This window comes from Choloepus didactylus, chromosome 7 (genome assembly GCF_015220235.1).
Source record: "Choloepus didactylus isolate mChoDid1 chromosome 7, mChoDid1.pri, whole genome shotgun sequence".
In the NCBI taxonomy this organism is placed as follows: domain Eukaryota; kingdom Metazoa; phylum Chordata; class Mammalia; order Pilosa; family Megalonychidae; genus Choloepus; species Choloepus didactylus.
The window spans coordinates 32,009,131-32,030,049 of NC_051313.1; the positions used below are offsets into that span (position 1 = coordinate 32,009,131).

General features: G+C 39.1%; 1 protein-coding gene across 2 annotated transcripts in view; it reads right to left on the reverse strand.

Moving 5' to 3' along the window:
• Positions 1-20,919, reverse strand: part of DCBLD1 (discoidin, CUB and LCCL domain containing 1) — an 83,609-nt gene that overhangs the window by 25,732 nt on the left and 36,958 nt on the right. For both annotated transcript variants that reach the window (XM_037844359.1, XM_037844360.1), the window contains exons 3-6: positions 19,191-19,325; positions 17,784-17,835; positions 13,774-13,846; positions 6,005-6,138 (exon numbers count right to left, since the gene is read on the reverse strand). In XM_037844359.1, coding sequence (XP_037700287.1) covers positions 6,005-6,138; positions 13,774-13,846; positions 17,784-17,835; positions 19,191-19,325 — 394 coding nt within the window. The remainder of the gene's footprint in view (positions 1-6,004; positions 6,139-13,773; positions 13,847-17,783; positions 17,836-19,190; positions 19,326-20,919) is intronic.

Consider the following 20,919-nt stretch of genomic DNA (forward strand, 5'->3'; position numbering starts at 1 on the left):
AAAACTACCGGCCAATCTCCCTAATGAATATAGATGCAAAAATCCTCAACAAAATACTTGCAAATCGAATCCAAAGACACATTAAAAAAATCATACACCATGACCAAGTGGGGTTCATTCCAGGCATGCAAGGATGGTTCAACATAAGAAAAACAATCAATGTATTACAACACATTAAAAACTCGAAAGGGAAAAATCAATTGATCATCTCAATAGATGCTGAAAAAGCATTTGACAAAATCCAACATCCGTTTTTGATAAAAACACTTCAAAAGGTAGGAATTGAAGGAAACTTCCTCAACATGATAAAGAGCATATATGAAAAACCCACAGCCAGCATAGTACTCAATGGTGAGAGACTGAAAGCCTTCCCTCTAAGATCAGGAACAAGACAAGGATGCCCGCTGTCACCACTGTTATTCAACATTGTGCTGGAAGTGCTAGCCAGGGCAATCCGGCAAGACAAAGAAATAAAAGGCATCCAAATTGGAAAAGAAGAAGTAAAACTGTCATTGTTTGCAGATGATATGATCTTATATCTAGAAAACCCTGAGAAATCAACGATACACCTACTAGAGCTAATAAACAAATTTAGCAAAGTAGCGGGATACAAGATTAATGCACATAAGTCAGTAATGTTTCTATATGCTAGAAATGAACAAACTGAAGAGACACTCAAGAAAAAGATACCATTTTCAATAGCAACTAAAAAAATCAAGTACCTAGGAATAAACTTAACCAAAGATGTAAAAGACCTATACAAAGAAAACTACATAACTCTACTAAAAGAAATAGAAGGGGACCTTAAAAGATGGAAAAATATTCCATGTTCATGGATAGGAAGGCTAAATGTCATTAAGATGTCAATTCTACCCAAACTCATCTACAGATTCAATGCAATCCCAATCAAAATTCCAACAACCTACTTTGCAGACTTGGAAAAGCTAGTTATCAAATTTATTTGGAAAGGGAAGATGCCTCGAATTGCTAAAGACACTCTAAAAAAGAAAAACGAAGTGGGAGGACTTACACTCCCTGACTTTGAAGCTTATTATAAAGCCACAGTTGCCAAAACAGCATGGTACTGGCACAAAGATAGACATATAGATCAATGGAATTGAATTGAGAATTCAGAGATAGACCCTCAGATCTATGGCCGACTGATCTTTGATAAGGCCCCCAAAGTCACCGAACTGAGCCATAATGGTCTTTTCAACAAATGGGGCTGGGAGAGTTGGATATCCATATCCAAAAGAATGAAAGAGGACCCCTACCTCACCCCCTACACAAAAATTAACTCAAAATGGACCAAAGATCTCAATATAAAAGAAAGTACCATAAAACTCCTAGAAGATAATGTAGGAAAACATCTTCAAGACCTTGTATTAGGCGGCCACTTCCTAGACTTTACACCAAAAGCACAAGCAACAAAAGAGAAAATAGATAAATGGGAACTCCTCAAGCTTAGAAGTTTCTGCACCTCAAAGGAATTTCTCAAAAAGGTAAAGAGGCAGCCAACTCAATGGGAAAAAATTTTTGGAAACCATGTATCTGACAAAAGACTGATATCTTGCATATACAAAGAAATCCTACAACTCAATGACAATAGTACAGACAGCTCAATTATAAAATGGGCAAAAGATATGAAAAGACAGTTCTCTGAAGAGGAAATACAAATGGCCAAGAAACACATGAAAAAATGTTCAGCTTCACTAGCTATTAGAGAGATGCAAATTAAGACCACAATGAGATACCATCTAACACCGGTTAGAATGGCTGCCATTAAACAAACAGGAAACTACAAATGCTGGAGGGGATGTGGAGAAATTGGAACTCTTATTCATTGTTGGTGGGACTGTATAATGGTTCAGCCACTCTGGAAGTCAGTCTGGCAGTTCCTTAGAAAACTAGATATAGAGCTACCATTCGATCCAGCGATTGCACTTCTCGGTATATACCCGGAAGATCGGAAAGCAGTGACACGAACAGATATCTGCACGCCAATGTTCATAGCAGCATTATTCACAATTGCCAAGAGATGGAAACAACCCAAATGTCCTTCAACAGATGAGTGGATAAATAAAATGTGGTATATACACACGATGGAATACTACGCGGCAGTAAGAAGGAACGATCTGGTGAAACATATGACAACATGGATGAACCTTGAAGACATAATGCTGAGCGAAATAAGCCAGGCACAAAAAGAGAAATATTATATGCTACCACTAATGTGAACTTTGAAAAATGTAAAACAAATGGTTTATAATGTAGAATGTAGGGGAACTAGCAGTAGAGAGCAATTAAGGAAGGGGGAACAATAATCCAAGAAGAACAGATAAGCTATTTAACGTTCTGGGGATGCCCAGAAATGACTATGGTCTGTTAATTTCTGATGGATGTAGTAGGAACAAGTTCACTGAAATGTTGCTATATTATGTAACTTTCTTGGGGTAAAGTAGGAACATGTTGGAAGTTAAGCAGTTATCTTAGGTTAGTTGTCTTTTTCTTACTCCCTTGCTATGGTCTCTTTGAAATGTTCTTTTATTGTATGTTTGTTTTCTTTTTACTTTTTTTTTCATACAGTTGATTTGAAAAAAGAAGGGAAAGTTAAAAAAAAAAAAAAAGAAAAAGATAAAAGACAAACAAGGAAAAAAAAAAAAAGATGTAGTGCCCCCTTGAGGAGCCTGTGGAGAATGCAGGGGTATTCGCCTACCCCACCTCCATGGTTGCTAACATGACCACAGACATAGGGGACTGGTGGTTTGATGGGTTGAGCCCTCTACCATAAGTTTTACCCTTGGGAAGACGGTTGCTGCAAAGGAGAGGCTAGGCCTCCCTGTATTTGTGCCTAAGAGTCTCCTCCTGAATGCCTCTTTGTTGCTCAGATGTGGCCCTCTCTCTCTGGCTAAGCCAACTTGAAAGGTGAAATCACTGCCCTCCCCCCTACGTGGGATCAGACACCCAGGGGAGTGAATCTCCCTGGCAACGTGGAATATGACTCCCGGGGAGGAATGTAGACCCGGCATCGTGGGATGGAGAACATCTTCTTGACCAAAAGGGGGATGTGAAAGGAAATGAAATAAGCTTCAGTGGCAGAGAGATTCCAAAACGAGCCGAGAGATCACTCTGGTGGGCACTCTTACGCACACTTTAGACAACCTTTTTTAGGTTCTAAAGAATTGGGGTAGCTGGTGGTGGATACCTGAAACTATTAAACTACAACCCAGAACCCATGAATCTCGAAGACAGTTGTATAAAAATGTAGCTTATGAGGGGTGACAGTGGGATTGGGAATGCCATAAGGACCAAACTCCACTTTGTCTAGTTTATGGATCGATGTGTAGAAAAGTAGGGGAAGCAAACAAACAGACAAAGGTACCTAGTGTTCTTTTTTACTTCAATTGCTCTTTTTCACTCTAATTATTATTCTTGTTATTTTTGTGTGTGTGCTAATGAAGGTGTCAGGGATTGATTTAGGTGATGAATGTACAACTATGTAATGGTACTGTAAACAATCGAAAGTACAATTTGTTTTGTATGACTGCGTGGTATGTGAATATATCTCAATAAAATGATGATAAAAAAAAAAAAAAAAAAGAATAACCCAAGTAAACAGAAAGAAAGTCCTTCCCTTCTGACGGTTACAGCCGGCCTCTGTCTGAAGTCAGTCCCTCTTCCTGATTCCATTCTGGTCTCTTCAACTCAAGGAAGTGACCTGACCTGGGATGAATCCCAGAAGAACTCTGGATATTTACTTTAGGGACCCCTTCTTCCTCAGCTGCAATGCTTCCTTCTGTGTTTTTTCCTGAATGCCAAACAATCATGTGTGGGAACGTAAGTTCAATGACCGCATGTACAGTGGTTTCCCAACAGCAAAACAAAACAGATAAAAACAACTGCTCCCTGAAGATTTGGGCATCTAAAAAAATGGACGACACTGCATTAGCACACAATTTTACTCTTCTCTGCTCAGTGCAAAAAAATCACAGAGCTGGAAGGAAAAAGGAACTTTGATAAATTCTGAACTTTCTATCTCTTTCCACCAAAACAAAAATCATAGCAGACAATTAGTTCAAAGGACCATACAGCAGATAGAGAAACCCTTTATAATTCATTAAGACTCTAGATTTCTGTACTCTTCTTTCTGCATGGAAGTTTAATCTCCAATTATATAAAACAACTTAATATGTCTTAAGCACAGTGGATGTAACAGGAGTAGAGCATAAAATCTACTCTTATTCAATAGCTTTACCACAGATTTTTTTTATAAAAGTAAAATAACACTTGAGTGGTACAAGTTAAACTTTTTACTATCCTATTTTCCTACAAAAGAAGCATTCAAATGTATACAAACATAGGTAGGGGACTTAAAAAAAAAACAGCCAGACTTAAACCGAAGGCCAGTTCCTCATTCTTATTTGGAGATAGCAGCATCCAACAAACATGGACCACAGACTGATATCTTCCTGCAATAACATCCCAGTATCAATAGAAGGAACCATAAAAAACAAAACAACACATAAAAAGAAACAGATCCTCAAAAGTCAAGGTCAAGCTGACATTTAAAGACTTACTGTGAAGAAGTGATGACACTTACTATAAATCGGGATATACATTTTAATGTTCCAAAGAGTTTGCTAAGGGAAATATATAATTGATATATATGTAAAAATATTTATTTAATTTTATTTATTTGAGTAAGGATTTTAGTTTCCAAAGACATCCTATTACTAGGCTTTCAAATCTTAAAACTTTGGTACATGTTTGGGACTAATTGGCCATTGAATGTTCAGACACTACAAAAAGAACTCTTTGGGGCCACTCATAGTGAAAAATCCTATCCAGGAGGGGAAACTAAATGGTAAGGCCATGGTAGGTAGAGCACACACATGTCAGTAAGCCTGCACGTCCTGGTGTCCAGCACACTTCCTGTCCTGGATGGGTGAAGGTCTTTCGTGGATTCCATTCAGTATTGCTTGTGTTGCTTATGAAAGAGGTGAATCAGAATGCCCTCTCCCCTTATACCTCTGGGAACTCAGGATTGCCAGGGAGGGACTCTGCTGTTTTCCTCGGCCACCCACTGGCCAGCCTCCAGCATCTGAGCACGGCAGGCCAAAGGCCACCCATGGCTATCTCTGGGCCTTGACTTTCTGTCTTTTTTATTCCTCCTAAGCCTTGTTCCCACCTTCCCTCAGAACCCAGGCATGCCTCCTTCAGGAAGGAGACTACCCAGCCTCTCCCCTAACCTCAGTCACTGCTTCCAAATCCCCTCTTTAAGCTCAGGCAACACCCCAATCCAGACACGGGTTTTAGTCCCAAAGTTTTCTCATGAGTTCATTAGTTGGTTCTATGGAACTGAAATAACATTTTCCTATAACAACAATGCTATAACCTATATTTAGTTTTACACGCCCCTAGGTTTCCACTCTCTAGAAGTTGAGAAAATCTGAAAGCATTAAAATACAAGCTCGAAACTATTAGATCAACTGATGTACTTTTTTTCTGCGGACACTGAAAGAGCAGAGAATAAAACCAAACAAAGAAGTTTGGTTTCGTTCCCCAACTACTATTTCTCAAGAGATTGTCTCTAGGGTTCTTTGGTAGAGCTCAGTGGTTTTGCAAAGATTCACTTCGGTTCACAGTCTCCTTCAATATCTTACGTAATATGGGAGATAATCAGTCCTTTACTGAAACTGTAAAAACTAAAGAGGAATAAGCCTTTACTCTCTTTCATTAAAGCACCTGAGAATAGAAGTACTCTGCTGATCTGGGACTCCAGGTGTGTGCCATTTTAATTTACAAGTCAGCATAACCAGTGAGCTTTCCATGTGCTAATTTATCTTCCACCTAGACCATAAATGCTGCTCTAAGTACGCACACGAATTTTTCCCAATTAACAAATCCTTGGTGTCACATCCCTGCTGTCCTTTCAGAATTGAGAACTGATTACTTACGGCCTTCACAGTAACCTTCCACCCAGGACCAGAGGCAAACTACTCACTCCCTGGAGAGCACTCCATTGGCCAGGATTCCTTCGTATCGACTTATCCCTTTAGACAGAAGCACGCGGACCTGGCCACCCAGTTCATCTGCAATCACTCCTGCATGGATGGCGGCTTTGCACAGTAAAGAGGTCTGAAACACAGCAACATCATCATTCGCAGTTTACTTGAGAACATACTAAAAATAGAGTTGTAGTGCTGTATGGGGTATGAAATTCATTGATAGGGGAAGTTTAGAGCCATATATGTCACCAGAAGGAAAGCCAGAGATTAAAGCATGGGATTGTATAACATAGTAAATCCGGTGGTGGATGATAACTGTGATTAACAGTACAAGTGTTAAAAATTTCTTCCATGAACTACAACAAATGTACAAAACTATTACAAGGAGTTAATAATAGAGTGGTATATGGGAAAAACTGCACCTATTGCAAACTATGGACAATATTCAACAGTAGTATCTTAATAAGGAATATTAAAGTCGTAGCCAAAAAGGGGAAATTTTCAGTGAAAGAGAAGAAATATGACAATGTTTAACACAGATGCAGATACTACACTTTCCAATGTGGCAAAAAAAGGAGGAGGAGGAGGAGGAGGAGGAGGAGGGGGAGGGGAGAGAGAGGGGGAAGAGGAGGAGGAGGAGAGGAAGAGGAATAATTGGAAGAAGAGGGGGAAAAGACAGAGCTTCTTTTCCTGACATTTCTTTCATTAAAAAGCTTTCTTATCACTGTTTTAGACTCTTGGAATGCAAAATGGAGGAGCTGGTAGTAGTGAAAAAGTCTTGAGTTTAAAATCAGCAAGTTAGGCTGTCATCCTGATTCTGCCTCTAACTAACTCCAGAGGGTGAGTTTAAGCCATTTCACTGCTCAGAACCCAGCTTCCCAATCCATCTTTTCAGTGAAAGCTGGACTGGATGATGTCTCGGACCTCTTCTAAAGGTCCGTCATTTTGTGATTCTAAAGGGGACCAAGGATCCATGCAGGCCTGCCTGCCCGCTCTGAGCCCCAGAAAGGAAAGCATTATCAGTCAGTCTGGTGGTCCGTTGGGCAGCTGTTCCCGCTGTCCTTGGGGTCACCTGTCATCCTTGGACTCCTGTCTAGGGATAGGATGGTCCCCATCCCAGGAGCCCTGCCCCAGGTAGAGCTCTCACTGGATTTGGCATGACCCAGGGTCCCCTTGGGTGTAAGAGGACAGGGTCACAGACCCATAGACAACAGGACCTCCCAGCACCATTGGCCAACAAATATTCTCATTTTCCACAGTGCCCAATACTGAGGGAATCCAAATACCTACCCTTTTTATGAAACTTATTTACACCAGCTTACATTTTTCCATCATATTAAAAGCAGACCTTAGGATATAGCTCCAAGAGAATGGCCACCAGATCCTTATTCTTATGATAAAATTATCAGCCCTTCCCAGTACTATTTTCTTTAAAAAAAAAAAAAAAAAAAAATCACTCCCTCACCCAACCAACTTAATAAATTGTTGGTTATTTATATTGGGGCTGTTTTGGTATCAATTTTAAAAATTCACATTCATTGAACCTGATTTTTTAAAAATCCTTTTTGAACAGTGGTATTCAAAATGGATCCACTTCAACAGCTTCTACAAATACTCCAGTAACTCAATTCAATTCAGTTCTGACTCTACCCCGAGTCAGGCCAGATCCTACAGGTTCAGGCCATCTTCTACAATAGTGTCCCTCAGACACCAGTTGCAAGTTCAGGGGCCCAGGCCACCAGCACTTCTGACAACTGGCTACAAATCTGGGTGTTTCCACCACCCCCTTGGGATCAATAATTTGTGAGAATGACGCAAAACTCATTGACAGTGCTGCTACTTATGATTATAGTTTTATTACAATAAAAGAATACAAATAAGAAGCCAAAAGAAGACACATAGGGTGAGGTCTTCCAAGTCCTCTCCAAGTGGAGTCAGAATGCATCAACCTCCATGCTTGGTGATGTCATTATCAGTTGTGGAAGCTCCTTTGAGTTTCTTGGTTCCCAAATTTATATGCAGTTGCATTACATAGGTATGCTGGTGGGCTTACATGACAGAGCTCAAAGCCCCAACCCCCTGATCGCATGGTTGGGCTTTGTGGTGTGGCCAACCCCCATCCCAAGACTACAGGTGTGGCTGGCTCCATCCTGACATCTCCTCAGCATAAACTATCAGGTGTGGTCAAGAGGGCCCACCAAGAATAACCAAAGACACTCCAGTCACAGGAAATTCCAAAGACTGGGAGGTTACTTCCCAGAAGCCAGGACAAAAGCCAGACTTCTTTTTGGAGGCCAAATTCATTACTATACAGGCATAATTTATACTTTGATATTCTAGCTCTTTTTGAGGTCTAAGACATATATAAATATAGGAAAGCTACATCACTGGCCTATTTTAATTAGTGAATTTCCTTAAGCTAGTTTTGTTAAAGGAAATAATTCAAATGAAATAATTCTTTAGAAAAGGGAATGCAGTGGACAGCCCAGGAGAACCCTGAGCAGCTTGTCCAATTGCAGGTTGATAGCATTATCTACAATAAACATTTCTAATGTTCACTGAGTCACAAAAGATGGCCAAACAGATCAGCATGAGGTAAGACTAACACAACTTTCAAAAAAACTATTAAGTCACTCCAGAATTGAGGCATTTTCTTAACTCTTCCTTGAGGAAAACTCAACTTGTACTAAAAAGTATTGATGTAGTATTAAAAAGAAATTTAAGATAAAAATAAATGTTTTAGATTGCATTTAATAAAACATGAAGCTATACTATAAGGCGGAAAAAAGCACATTTAAAGACATGGTGGGAGAACGATGGCAAAACATAAAATTACAAAAATATACTACTCATTCTATCATATGAATTGTTTTTAAGTTGTTACAGTATTCATAATTGCCATATTAATTACATCTTCTTTATAAAAGTAATATGCATCCTTTATGGAAATAAGAGAAAATGTGAAAAGATAAAAATCCCTCTTACTGCTACCACCCAGAGACAATGGCTTGCTGTTGGAATGCACTTCCCTCTGGCCTTTCTGTGGGTGTGTTCAGTAGGCAGTTTCTCCCCTCCTCCTTCTTACCCAGTACCACACTGTATGTAACTTCTAGCAACTTCCATCATTTTACAATATTTCAGGGAATGGAGAATTACTGAAACGAGTTAATTAAGTGATGTGTTCCACCTAAAACCAGATGGTACAGTCATTCAGGCTGGGGAGATGGTGCCCAGAGGAAAACTGTCCCAGGGGCTTTTTAATTGCTGCTTTCCAAATGGGGTAGATCTTAGAGAGAAGCCCACTTAACTGGTGTGTTGAAAACATGCACCAAAACACATGCATTAATTAATCAGAGATAAAATCATCACAGAATCTTGAGTTCACGAAGACCTTTAGGGTCACCCCCTCACACCCGCAGATGGTCCACTTCTCCATCCCACAGCACCCTTTCCCGCATGCGTTCAGGCCATCTCTTGACACTTCTAGTTGCTGGGGGCTTGCTGTTTCTTGAGACATCCTACATTATTTTGCACTATTCTTATATGCACCTGAAATTGGCTTCTATAACTTTCATTCACTGATCTAGTTCTGCCCTTTGAACAACACAGAATGAATCAATTCCTTTTCTAGAATCACTCTTTAAGACAACACACTTCTAGACAGAGCACCCATTTTTTCAACAGGTCTTCTAGTAACTCATTTTACGGATTCTACCACCTACTGGATATGCTTTGGTTTTGCAAAGGCCCTTCCAGAAAAGACTTGCTACAACTGAACACAATTCCCAAAATGAAGGCATCTACTGTGGAGGACAGACTCTAAAATAATCCCCCTGATACCCACTTTCTGGAATGCACACCTTGTGCAATCTCTTCCTCTTGAGTGTGGGCAGGACCTGGGACTTGTTTCTAACCCCTAGTATATGGCAAAGGTGATGGGATGTCACTCTGTGATAATGTTGCAAAAGACTGTAACCCATTTTGCTAGGAGACTCCCTCGCTAGCAGAATCTGTTAGGAGACTCCCCCTTGCTGGCTTTGAGGAAGCAAGTGACTACACTGCAAAGGCCTCACATGACAAGAAACACAGGGTGGCTAACATCCAGGAAGAAACAAACTGAGACCCTCAGTCCTACAATCCACAAATAACTGAATGCTGCCAACATATGTGAGCTTAAAAGTGCTCGGAGTTGAGATGGTAACCTTGGCCGGCCCTGAGCCAACCTCACCGCTGCCCTCCTGATGCACACCCCTTGCCTTCCAGACCTGGCAACACCCGTGGCACGGTGCCCCCTCAGGTTCTCATGTTTGGGCTCCAACTCGCCACAGTTATGGTGGCGGTAGCCGCAGCTCAGAAAGAATGTGTCTGTAAAAACTACAAGCTGACTACAGACTGCTCTGTGAACACCAATAGTCAATGCCAGCATATATCAATTGGTACACAAAATACTGTCATTTGCTCAAAATTGGGTACCAAATGTTTGATGATGAAGGCAGAAATGACTGGCTCAAAGTCTGGAAGAAGAGCAAAACCTGAAGGGGCCATCCAGAACAATGACAGGCTTTATGATCCTGACTGTGATGAGAAGGGACTCTTTAAAGCCAGGCAGTGCAATGGCACCGCCACGTGCTGGTGTGTGAACACTGCTAGGGTCAGAAGAACCGATAAGGACACTGAAATAACGTGCTCTGAACGTGTGAGGACCTACTAGATTATCATTGAATTAAAACACAAAACAAGAGAAAAACCTTATGATTTTGAGTCTGCGGACTGTTCTCGAGGAGGCAATCACAACTCGTTATAAACTGGATCCAAAATATATCACAAACATTCTGTGTGAGAATGATGTTATCACTATTGATCTGGTGCAAAATTCTTTCAGAAAACTCAGAATGATGTGGACGTAGCTGACGTGGCTTATTATTTTGAAAAAGATGTTAAAGGTGAATCCTTATTCCATTCCAATAGCATGGACCTTAGAGTAAATGGGGAACAACTAGATCTCGATCCTGGTCAAAGTTTAATTTACTACGCTGATGAATTTTCAATGCAGGGTCTAAAAGCTGGTATTATTGCTGTCATTGTGGTTGCAACAATAGCAGTTATTAGTTATTACTGGAATTGTGCTGGTTATTTCCAGAAAGAAGAGAATGACAAAGTATGAGAAGACTGAGATAAAGGAGATGGATGAGATGCATAGGAAACTCAATGCATAACTACTATAATTTGAAGTGAAACTACAAGAAGGGAAATTAGCAAATGGACTCAGATTACAAATGTATCAGCATGGGGATGAAGAGATCTTTTTGGATTACTATTTTGTTAGTTAATGTCATGTATTTGTAATAGTGAAACTTGTACTCAAAATGTAAGCAGCTTGAAATTGGCTTTCCCATTCTTAAAATATGACAAGTGTCTTAAATATGCAGATTTAATACAAAACCCAGAATTTAGATTGCATAGTTAAAATGATGCATAACACTGAAGAGTGTATTAAATATGCTTCTAGCATAGTGTTTGAATGACTACAGTCTCATTTGTGATTGACAGCTGCTTTTCTGTCTACTTTTTGAGTCTTGTACATATTGTTTTCTCTAATTTCTTTAAACTTTTTTTATGAATTATGAAATAAAACATGTTTAAACTGGAAAAAAAAAAAAGTGCTTGCCCCCCATCAAGTGCAGTCAGCCCTGCTGACCCTTCATTGCAGCCTGGTAAGACCCTGAGCAAAGGACTCAGCTAAGCCAGGCCTGGACTCCTGTGATAGTCGGGGTCATGTGGCAATTTGGCCAGGCAGTGGTGCCCAGTTGTCTGATTAAGGAAGCACAGACCTAACTTTACTGCAGGACATTTCATGGACTTAAATCATCTGTAAGTTGATTGCATCTATGGCTGATTACATCTACACTCAGGTAAGGAAAGTGTCTTCAGCAATGAGAGACATTTATTCCAATCAGTTGAAGGCTTTAAAAGGAGAACTAATGACTACAGCACTCAGAAGAGAGAACTGTCATCTCTACTTCAGCCAGCCAGCCTCTCCTGGGGAATTCATCGAAGACCTTCATCGGAGTGCCAGCTCGCACCCTGCCCTGTGGAATTTGGACTTGTGCGTCTCCATAGTCGTGTGAGACAATTCTTATAAAAATCTCATAATATTTACAGATATCTCCTATAGGTTCTGTGTCTCTAGAGAACCATGACTAACACAACTCCTGACCCAGAGAGACAAGAATAATAAATATGTGCTGTTTTAAGCCTCCAAGTTTGTAATAATATTCTTATTCAGCAATAGATAACTAATAGACCCACCACATCAACACAAACATAAAAAGCACTAATCAGATTTCTTTGAAGAGGTTAGCTTTCAAAATTCAAATCTTCCCACCAGATAAAATCATTCTTAAAGCAAATGACGTAGAACCAGTTAGTGAGTCAAACAGGAAACCTGTTTGCCAGCACTTGCAGACCACATATTCAGATCTCTCCCACACAAGAAGCTATTTACCTGTTATAGTGAAAAAGATAGCTCTGTCAGGAAGAGGCAAGGAAAACATCTAAAGGAAAAACTATGCTATTTCTCCTACGGTGCATAATTCTTAAGTTTCCTTCACAGAACAGGAAAACAATAAATAAAAAATTTCTATATTTCAAGTATTTTATTTCTCTTGGATAATTTCCTGAAATAATCCTAGGAATACCTGTGTCAAGTATGTCTTCAAACTGAGATAGTGAAAATCATTTTAAGATTTAAACAACATATAGGCCAAATGAATATCCTGTGTCAACCTTGTAAGTAGACAATATAGGAAAAAGGAAACAAAAAGCAAAAAGCAAAAAAAAAAAACAAAAAAAAACACCACAGCAAAATCTGCTGTTCCCAGAATCAGGATGTGTTAAAAGCAAAAATTAAAAAAATATCAACTTGTTTTCCCTGCCTGGGATGAATCATCGTTCACCAAAACATGTAGGAAAATTCAGGTGCATGAAAAAACACATAAATAACTCTCAGACTAGTTGCATCCCTATATAGATCTTCACATTTCTAATTACTCAAGGAAATTCCCATAAACCAGGCTGTAAACCCAACTATTTTAAATAGCAATATCTATAGAAAAATAATCAGATACCAGATTTCCAAGGCAGAAATCTACAAACAGTAAGAAATGGAGGGTTATGTATCTGGAAATGGAGCATATATTTTACAAAAATTACATCCTATGAATTTGTTTTCTCTGGGAAAAACGTATATAACCCAGAGGGTCCAATGAAGCATAAGAATTTGGGGTAGATTAGAGGGAGAGGAGTAATGCCTTTGAGCAGAACAGATGGCTTCACTGGTTCTTCACTGGACAGAATGTCACTATTCTGTGATGTGAATGTCCATGTCCTTGGCTGTATTACATGAAACAAATGGAACTTTGAAATAAAGAAATAAATTGTAAAAAAAAAAAGAGAGAGAGAAAAGAAAAGAAGCAAATCCATGACCTCTTATAAAAAGTGGGTGGAATTATATTCTAAGGGATTGGAAGGTTTTTGTTTTTTCATTTCATTTACAGTATGTTGAACTGGAAATAATACACAGGAATAATTCATGGACAACTTTGGTTTCTATACTTATTTCATTATTCTGAAAGAAGAGAATCATGCAGCTACTTGACAGAATCATATATGTATTATATGTGACTTTACTTTGTAATGAATTTAGGCAGAGTAACAAGCACTTTCTCCTTCTGATTCCTTTCATGCCATTTCCTCAATTACTTACGTCTCTGTATCCATCCACCTCATTCCCAGAAATGTCTCCTGCTATGTCTCTACAACCAGCTGGGCAGAATTTGCTGGAAAAGAAAAATAAACAATTTATATTTCATTACACTGTACCTGAACAAAAAAGAAATTATACTTAAAAGCACTCTCTTCCACAGAACATGTTGGTGTATCTTGCTTAAATGACAAATCAGAAGCCTGACTTGTAAAAATATAGATTGATCTAAAAGGTTAGTCTGAAGGCAAGTTTTTCATAGTAACTATTTGTTTTATATAAGGGTGCAGTTTAAGACTCCATTTAACAATGAGCTTTACCACTGCATTTTAATTGATTCTAAGACGTCCAAGACATATTTTTAGGAAAAAAAGAAATGTATATATAGTATGATCTCATTTTTTAGAAAAAGAAATATTTTTAAAATTGTAAAATAACAATATATACCTTCTATGGATAAAAAAGAAAACAAGGTAGAAAATCTGGACTCTCTCTAGAGGTAGAATTTTGAGGAACTTTCACTTTCCGTGCAATATAATTCTCTAATGTCTGGATTCTGTCTACCAGCACTGTCCATTAGAAGTATACTGAGAGCCATCTATGCTCTTTATTCCAGTAATTATAATAAGAATAAAAAGCAAAAGGTAAAATTATTATTAATAATATTTAACCCAATAATATATCATTTAACCCAATATATCTAAATTTTATCATTTTTACATGTATGAACAGGAAAAAAATACCCATGAGGTATTTTAGATTCTTTTTTTAGTACCAAGTCTTCAAACTCTAGGGTGCATAGCCATAGCTCAAGTGCTCAACAGCCACATGGGACAGTGCAACTCTACATTAATTATGAATTATTTTTTCATTCAGGAAAAAAATGTGTATTTTTAAATTAGGATTCCATGTCCTTAGTCATTTTTCCAGTAAGATTCCAGAAAAACATCAGTTCAGAGATTGGGGCCAGGCAACCCAATCTCTGGCACTAACTAGCCAGCTGTCTAACACTGAACACAGCATATAATCCCTTTAGATTCAGCTTCCTCATCTATAGTTCCTTCCATTGTCAATACATCAATAGAATATGAGGGATAGTGATACGCCTATGAAAGTACGCAAACGGAAAGCCAAAGCATTACAAGAACATTGAAAGCTTTGAAGATGAATGTCATCTGCCCTTGTTTCTATATATAATACTTTACAATAATGTTTACTTACTTGGTTTGTTTAAACAGAATATATCAGCCCAAACAGATTTCAAAATAGCAGGTGCTTTCATTTCACTTCCTCTGTTTCCTCTTGCTGACTTAGAAAATTATATGCATAACAACATCTAATTATCTAAACTACCCAAATAAATGGTTCCTAATTCTTTCCTACTGACTTTATGCAATCTCAGCATTATAGCAGTGTGCCAGTTTGAATGTACTGTGTCCCCCAAATGCCATTATCTTTGATGCAGTCTTGTGGGGCAGATGTTTTGGTGCTGATTAGATTTGCTTGGAATGTGCCCTACCCAGCTATGGGTGATGACTCTGATGAGATATTCCCATGGAGGCATGGCCCCACCCATTCAGGGTGGGCCTTGATCAGTGGATCCATATAAATGAGCTGACTCAAAGAGAAGGAGCTCAGTGCAGCTGTGAGTGACATTTTGAAGAGGAGCAGGTTTGCTAGAGAGGAACGTCCTGGGAGAAAGCCATTTTGAAACCAGAACTTTGGAGCAGATGCCAGCCACATGCCTTCCCACCTAATGGAGGTTTTCCGGGCACCATTGACCATCCTCCAGTGAAGGTACCCAATTACTAATGTGTTACCTTGGACACTTTATGGCCTTAAGACTGTAACTGTGTAGCCAAATAAACCCCCTTTTTATAAAAGCCAATCCATCTCTGGTGTTTTGCATTCTGCAGCATTAGCAAACTAGAACAAGCAGTAATCAAGGAGTTAAGATAAACACAACAGGAAGTCCTCCTACAGGTTCCCAATTTTTTTATCCTGTACCTTGAAGCCAAATGTGTTTCAGAATTCAGAATTTGGGGGATTTTAGAAAAGCAAAACAGTGCCAATGATATATATGATGTAACACCGAGGGGGATCTGTACCTATTAGTTAAAAATATTGATATCTCTGTATCAAATGTATGAATAGTCATATAGTAAGTAAAATACACAAAAATGAAATAGCCTAATGTTAATTCAGTCCCATTTTGCTATCAAATGAATTTAGTTCCCAGTAACCATGTTTTGCCACCAAATGAATTATAAAACATTTTGACTTTCAGAACTTTCTGTATTTTGGAATTATGGACATGGTATTGGGGACCTGCACTAACTGTCATGCCCTATATTTAACTAAACATTACAGAAAGGTGGGGCTACAGCTTAGATGACTAGGCAAGATAACCAGAGGTGGTGGGTGTAGAAAGACCTCAGAAAATACTGTCGTAAGTCCACGCTGGGTGCACAGCAATTGTACAAGGCAATATTTAATGACTGCTCACTTTCACTTTTGTGTTTTCTTTACTAGACTCAATAGGTGTTAATACGCGAGTTGATTCTACACATTAAAGAATACCATCCACTAGAAGGCCCAAATGTCTGAGTTGGTTAGGAACACAGGCTCTTGATGCTGAATCCCTGGGCGTATAACCCAGGCAGGTTACTTAAACCGCTTTGTGCCTCAGTTTTGGAGCTATAATAGAACCTACCTTGTAGGCCTGTTGGAAGGTTCACATGAGCTACTCCTATGCAAAGCACACAGAACTGTGCCTGGCACTTACAAAGCACTGGAAAGAGTTACAGTGTTGACTATTACCTCCAAACTAGTTGCTCTTAACTGGGGATAATTTTGTCCAGCAGGACATTTTTGGTTGTCACAATGGGCATCTAAGCTTACAGGTAAAGGATACTGCTAAACATGCAACAATGCACAGGCCAGTCTCCCACAACAAAGAATTATCCATCCCAAAATGTAAATAGAGCTAGGGTGAAGAACCCTGCTCTAGCTTAACCACCTTACTTTATAGATGAGGAAATGTACATCAAAGCTGGGATGAGGAATTTTGTGCCCTAATTCTTGGCAGGATTTTCTTTGGTGGGAAAGACAAAACAAACCTAGCCCCCTCCCCACCCTCCACTCCAAAGATGGAAAAATGATGAAGGTCCCGCCCCAGTGCTGGCCAAGTAAAAATATTCTTTAGCTAGAAGCAAATACCTGAAACTATCAAACTGCAACCCAGCAGCCTTGAATCTTGAAGATGATTGTATAGCAATGTAGTTTACAAGGGGTAAGAATGTAGTTTACCCTTTATCCAGTGTATGGATGGATGAGTAGAAAAATAGGGACCAAAACTAAATGAAAAATAGGTGGGGGGGGGGGTGACTTGGGTGTTGTTTTTTACTTTTATTTTTTATTCTTATTTTTACTTTTTCTGGTATAAGGAAAATGTTCAAAAAATAGATTGGGGCGATGAATGTACAATTATATGATAGTACTGTGAACAGTTGATTGTACACCATGGAAGAGTGCATTGTATGTGAATATATCTCACTAAAACTGAATTTTTAAAAAAAATGCATTCTAGCCTCATTTAGGGCTCCTGGTACTAGATTGGAACTCAGGGGTTGGTAAACTATGGCTCATGGGCCAAATCTCACCTGCTGCTTGTTTTTGTAAATAAAGTTTGATTGGAACACAGCCATGCTCATTTGTTTATATATTTTCCATGGCTGCATCACCCTACAATGGAAGATTTGAATAGATGCAACAGGGATAGTATGGCCTGCAAAACCTAAACTATTTATTATCTGGTTCATCACAGAAAAAGTTTTCCAACCCCTGCTCCAAAAGAAACCATTTCAAATAGTCCTCTTTAGTTACAACATGGATGATTTAAAAAAAAAAAAAAATTGTAAGTACAAATCAGGTACTCTAATTTATTAATGTCAAGAGAAACAAAATATTCAGTAACATGTGAATGCAGCATAGCTGAGGGCCCCTATATTTACCTGTATTCTGTCTTCAGATAATGGTTAGCGCGTTCCAAACATGTTATTAAATCTGTCAAAAATAAAGATGATTGTAATTAGCAGACTGAATGGAGCTTAAGACACTCGTGCGCCAAAGATTTCTTTTTAAACAAAAAGGGCAGTTTTTAAAGGCATTCGCTTCTGACCCAGTTATCTGAATTTTCCTGTTTTAAAAGAAAAATCAAAACTGAGAATACTGTCTTCATATTTACTCAGTTCCCTTCATCTCTTTTTTTCACCCACAGTGGTGGTTTTTCAGTGGTGGTACAGTGAAGGAAAACAGAATCTACTTCCAACAGAAAAACCAACAATGGTTAGTTACCAATCACTACATGCCCACAGTGGTCTGGGTAAAACCTCCCCTGGCAGGAGGAAAATGATTTCAAAATCCTAATGTGGCTCACAGAGAAGGTTCCAGGAACATGTTAATTTAACAACATAGGCAGAGGCATCTAAAGTCACCACAGAACCAGATGTTTACTGAGAACCCCAACAGATTAGCTTTGATCCATCAGGACCAAGCACTCAAAAAGACGGTGCTGAGTTTATTCCTCTCTGGAGCAATTTACAGAACCAAACCCATACATGGCCAAAGGGGAAGCTATGCATTTAGATCAAACTAGTAGAGTTTCCAAAATATTCCGCACTCGCTGCACTCGTTCTTTCTTTTTCTTAAGCTTTTCATTAGTTCTTAGGAAGCAATAAATACTGAACACTGGCCATGCTGGGCCTCCTGGAATGAGTCGGATGGAATGACATGACCCACCCCCTTCCCAGGGTGCTTCTGCTAGGGGGTACTAAGAAGAGGCTTTGGACACCTTTGTTCATAAGTGACCAGGACAGACAGAGTGTGCTGCCCAGTTATTACTGGAGCACAAGAAGCCATGGTAGCAGGCCATGCTTTTTCTCATCTTTACTCAGCTCACCTCCCCTCTCTGCTCAAGTTTTCAGCTCCTCTGCGGTTAGGGCTCTGCACAGCAGTGCCTTCCTTCCCCAGCCTGCACTGCACACACCTCTCACGCTGGGGCACTGGGGGTGGGGGCGGGGTCACTGGTTAAAAGCCCCCGAGGTAAGAAGGGGGTTTGGGGGCAGGCTTCAGAGAGCAGCAGGCCTCAAAGGCATCAGAGGACAGCCCTAAAGATGCGTGATGCAAGGTTTCTAGGAAAAGATCAGCCTCATCCCACATAAGTCAGCTGCTCCATATAAGGTGAATACAATCATTCGGCTCAGACCCAGCTACTTACAAAGATGTTGCATTCCTCTCTGCCCTCACATGTTAATTCTATATCTGAGATCGTCATGTCTGTCCAGAGACAGCGATAAGAAGCAAGAGGAAGTCTCAGGCAGATAAAGGCTTACAGATTTGTGTTGATCCTTCTCCTGTACCTGGGTGATCGCTGCTGGCGAAGGTCAGCAAAAAACCCCGCCCAGAGGTGTGGGATCCACTCTCAAAGTGAATGGTGACTTCGCTCGTATTCAGCAAGAGTTCCCTGGGAGCAGCAATACTTCCACAATACGGACCTAAACGCAAAGCACACTTGTGGCATGTTTCAAAATTTAGACCAGCACAAAGAATTGTTAAATGGTGTATTTTTTTTTCCCAAAAAGCCAGATTTACCAGGCAATCCCTACGTAAGATTCTAATCCTTACCTAACCAAAGTTTTAACACTGAAACTGGTAATGAGTGACTGACTGTGAACTTGGTTATACTGATAAGCCAAGGGGGAAAAGTGGCTTAACTGAATATATACATGAGCCTACTCAGAACAACAGGTTGGAACTAGTTCATTGTGAACAAGTCAAAAGATTGATTTTGTTTTTTGTAAAAGGACTAATGAATGAAGGTCAAATATTAGGTAGAAAAAATTTTATCGCAAAATGACATTCCAGGGATTGCCTATATTTGCTGAAAGAAACTCACAAATTTCCTTTTATCAAGGAGGTTATAGAATTAAAAGACTGTCCAAGGCATGGTAAAAATCTGATTCGTATGCAGTTCACACACTTCTCTCTCTCCTACATTAACCTCTGGTTAATGTATATAATTTATTTTGATTTGTAAAATGAGATATACAAAAGCAGAATAATTTCTAAAGGGTTTTTGAAACACCATTGTATAAATTATGCAATTAGGTTAAAACATCATTTCAGGAATAAGTTGCTTGAAAAGCTATAGGAAGCTTAGTAGGCTTTTTTTTTTTTTAATTTTATTGCGATTGTTCACATACCATACAATCATCCAAGGATCCAAAGTGCACAATCAATTGTGCACCATCATACAGCTGTGCATCATCACAATTATTTTTTTTTCAATTTTTAGAACATTTTCATTATGCCAGGAAAGATATAAAGACAAAACAGAAAACTTGCATCCTCCCATACCCCTAACCACTCCCCACTCCATTATTGATTCATAGTGTTGGTATAGCACATTTGTTACTGTTGATGAAAGAATGTTAATACTAACTGTAGTATATGGTTTGCAATAGGTATGTATTTTTCCTATAAGCCCCTCTATTATTAACTTCTAGTCATAGTGTCATACATTTGTTCTAGTTCATGAAAGAGATTTCTAATATTTGTATAGTTAATCACGGACATTGACCACCATAAGATTCACTGTTTTTTTGCATTCCCATATTTTAAACTCCAACTTTCCTTCTGGTGATATACATGGCTCTAAGCTTCCCCTTTCCACCACATTCACACACCACTCAGCACTGTTAGTTATTCTCACAATAAGTGCTACTGTCACCTCTGTCCATTTCCAAACACTTAAGTTCAACCTAGTTAAACATGCTGCTCATAATAAGCAACCGCTCCCCAGTCTTTAGCCTCATTCTATATCCTGGTAACTTATATTTCATGTCTATGAGTTTACATATTATAATTAGTTCAATATTTGTCCTCATGTGTCTGACTTATTTCACTAAATATAGTGCCCTCAAGGCTTCTGCATCAACCCGTTTTTTTTTAAGACGGTTTTGTTCACCCACCATACATTCCATCCTAAGTAAACAATAGATGGTTCCCTGTATAATCACGTATTTATGCACTCACCACCATCACCCCTATCTATATAAGGACATCTCCATTTCTTCCACAAAGAAGGAG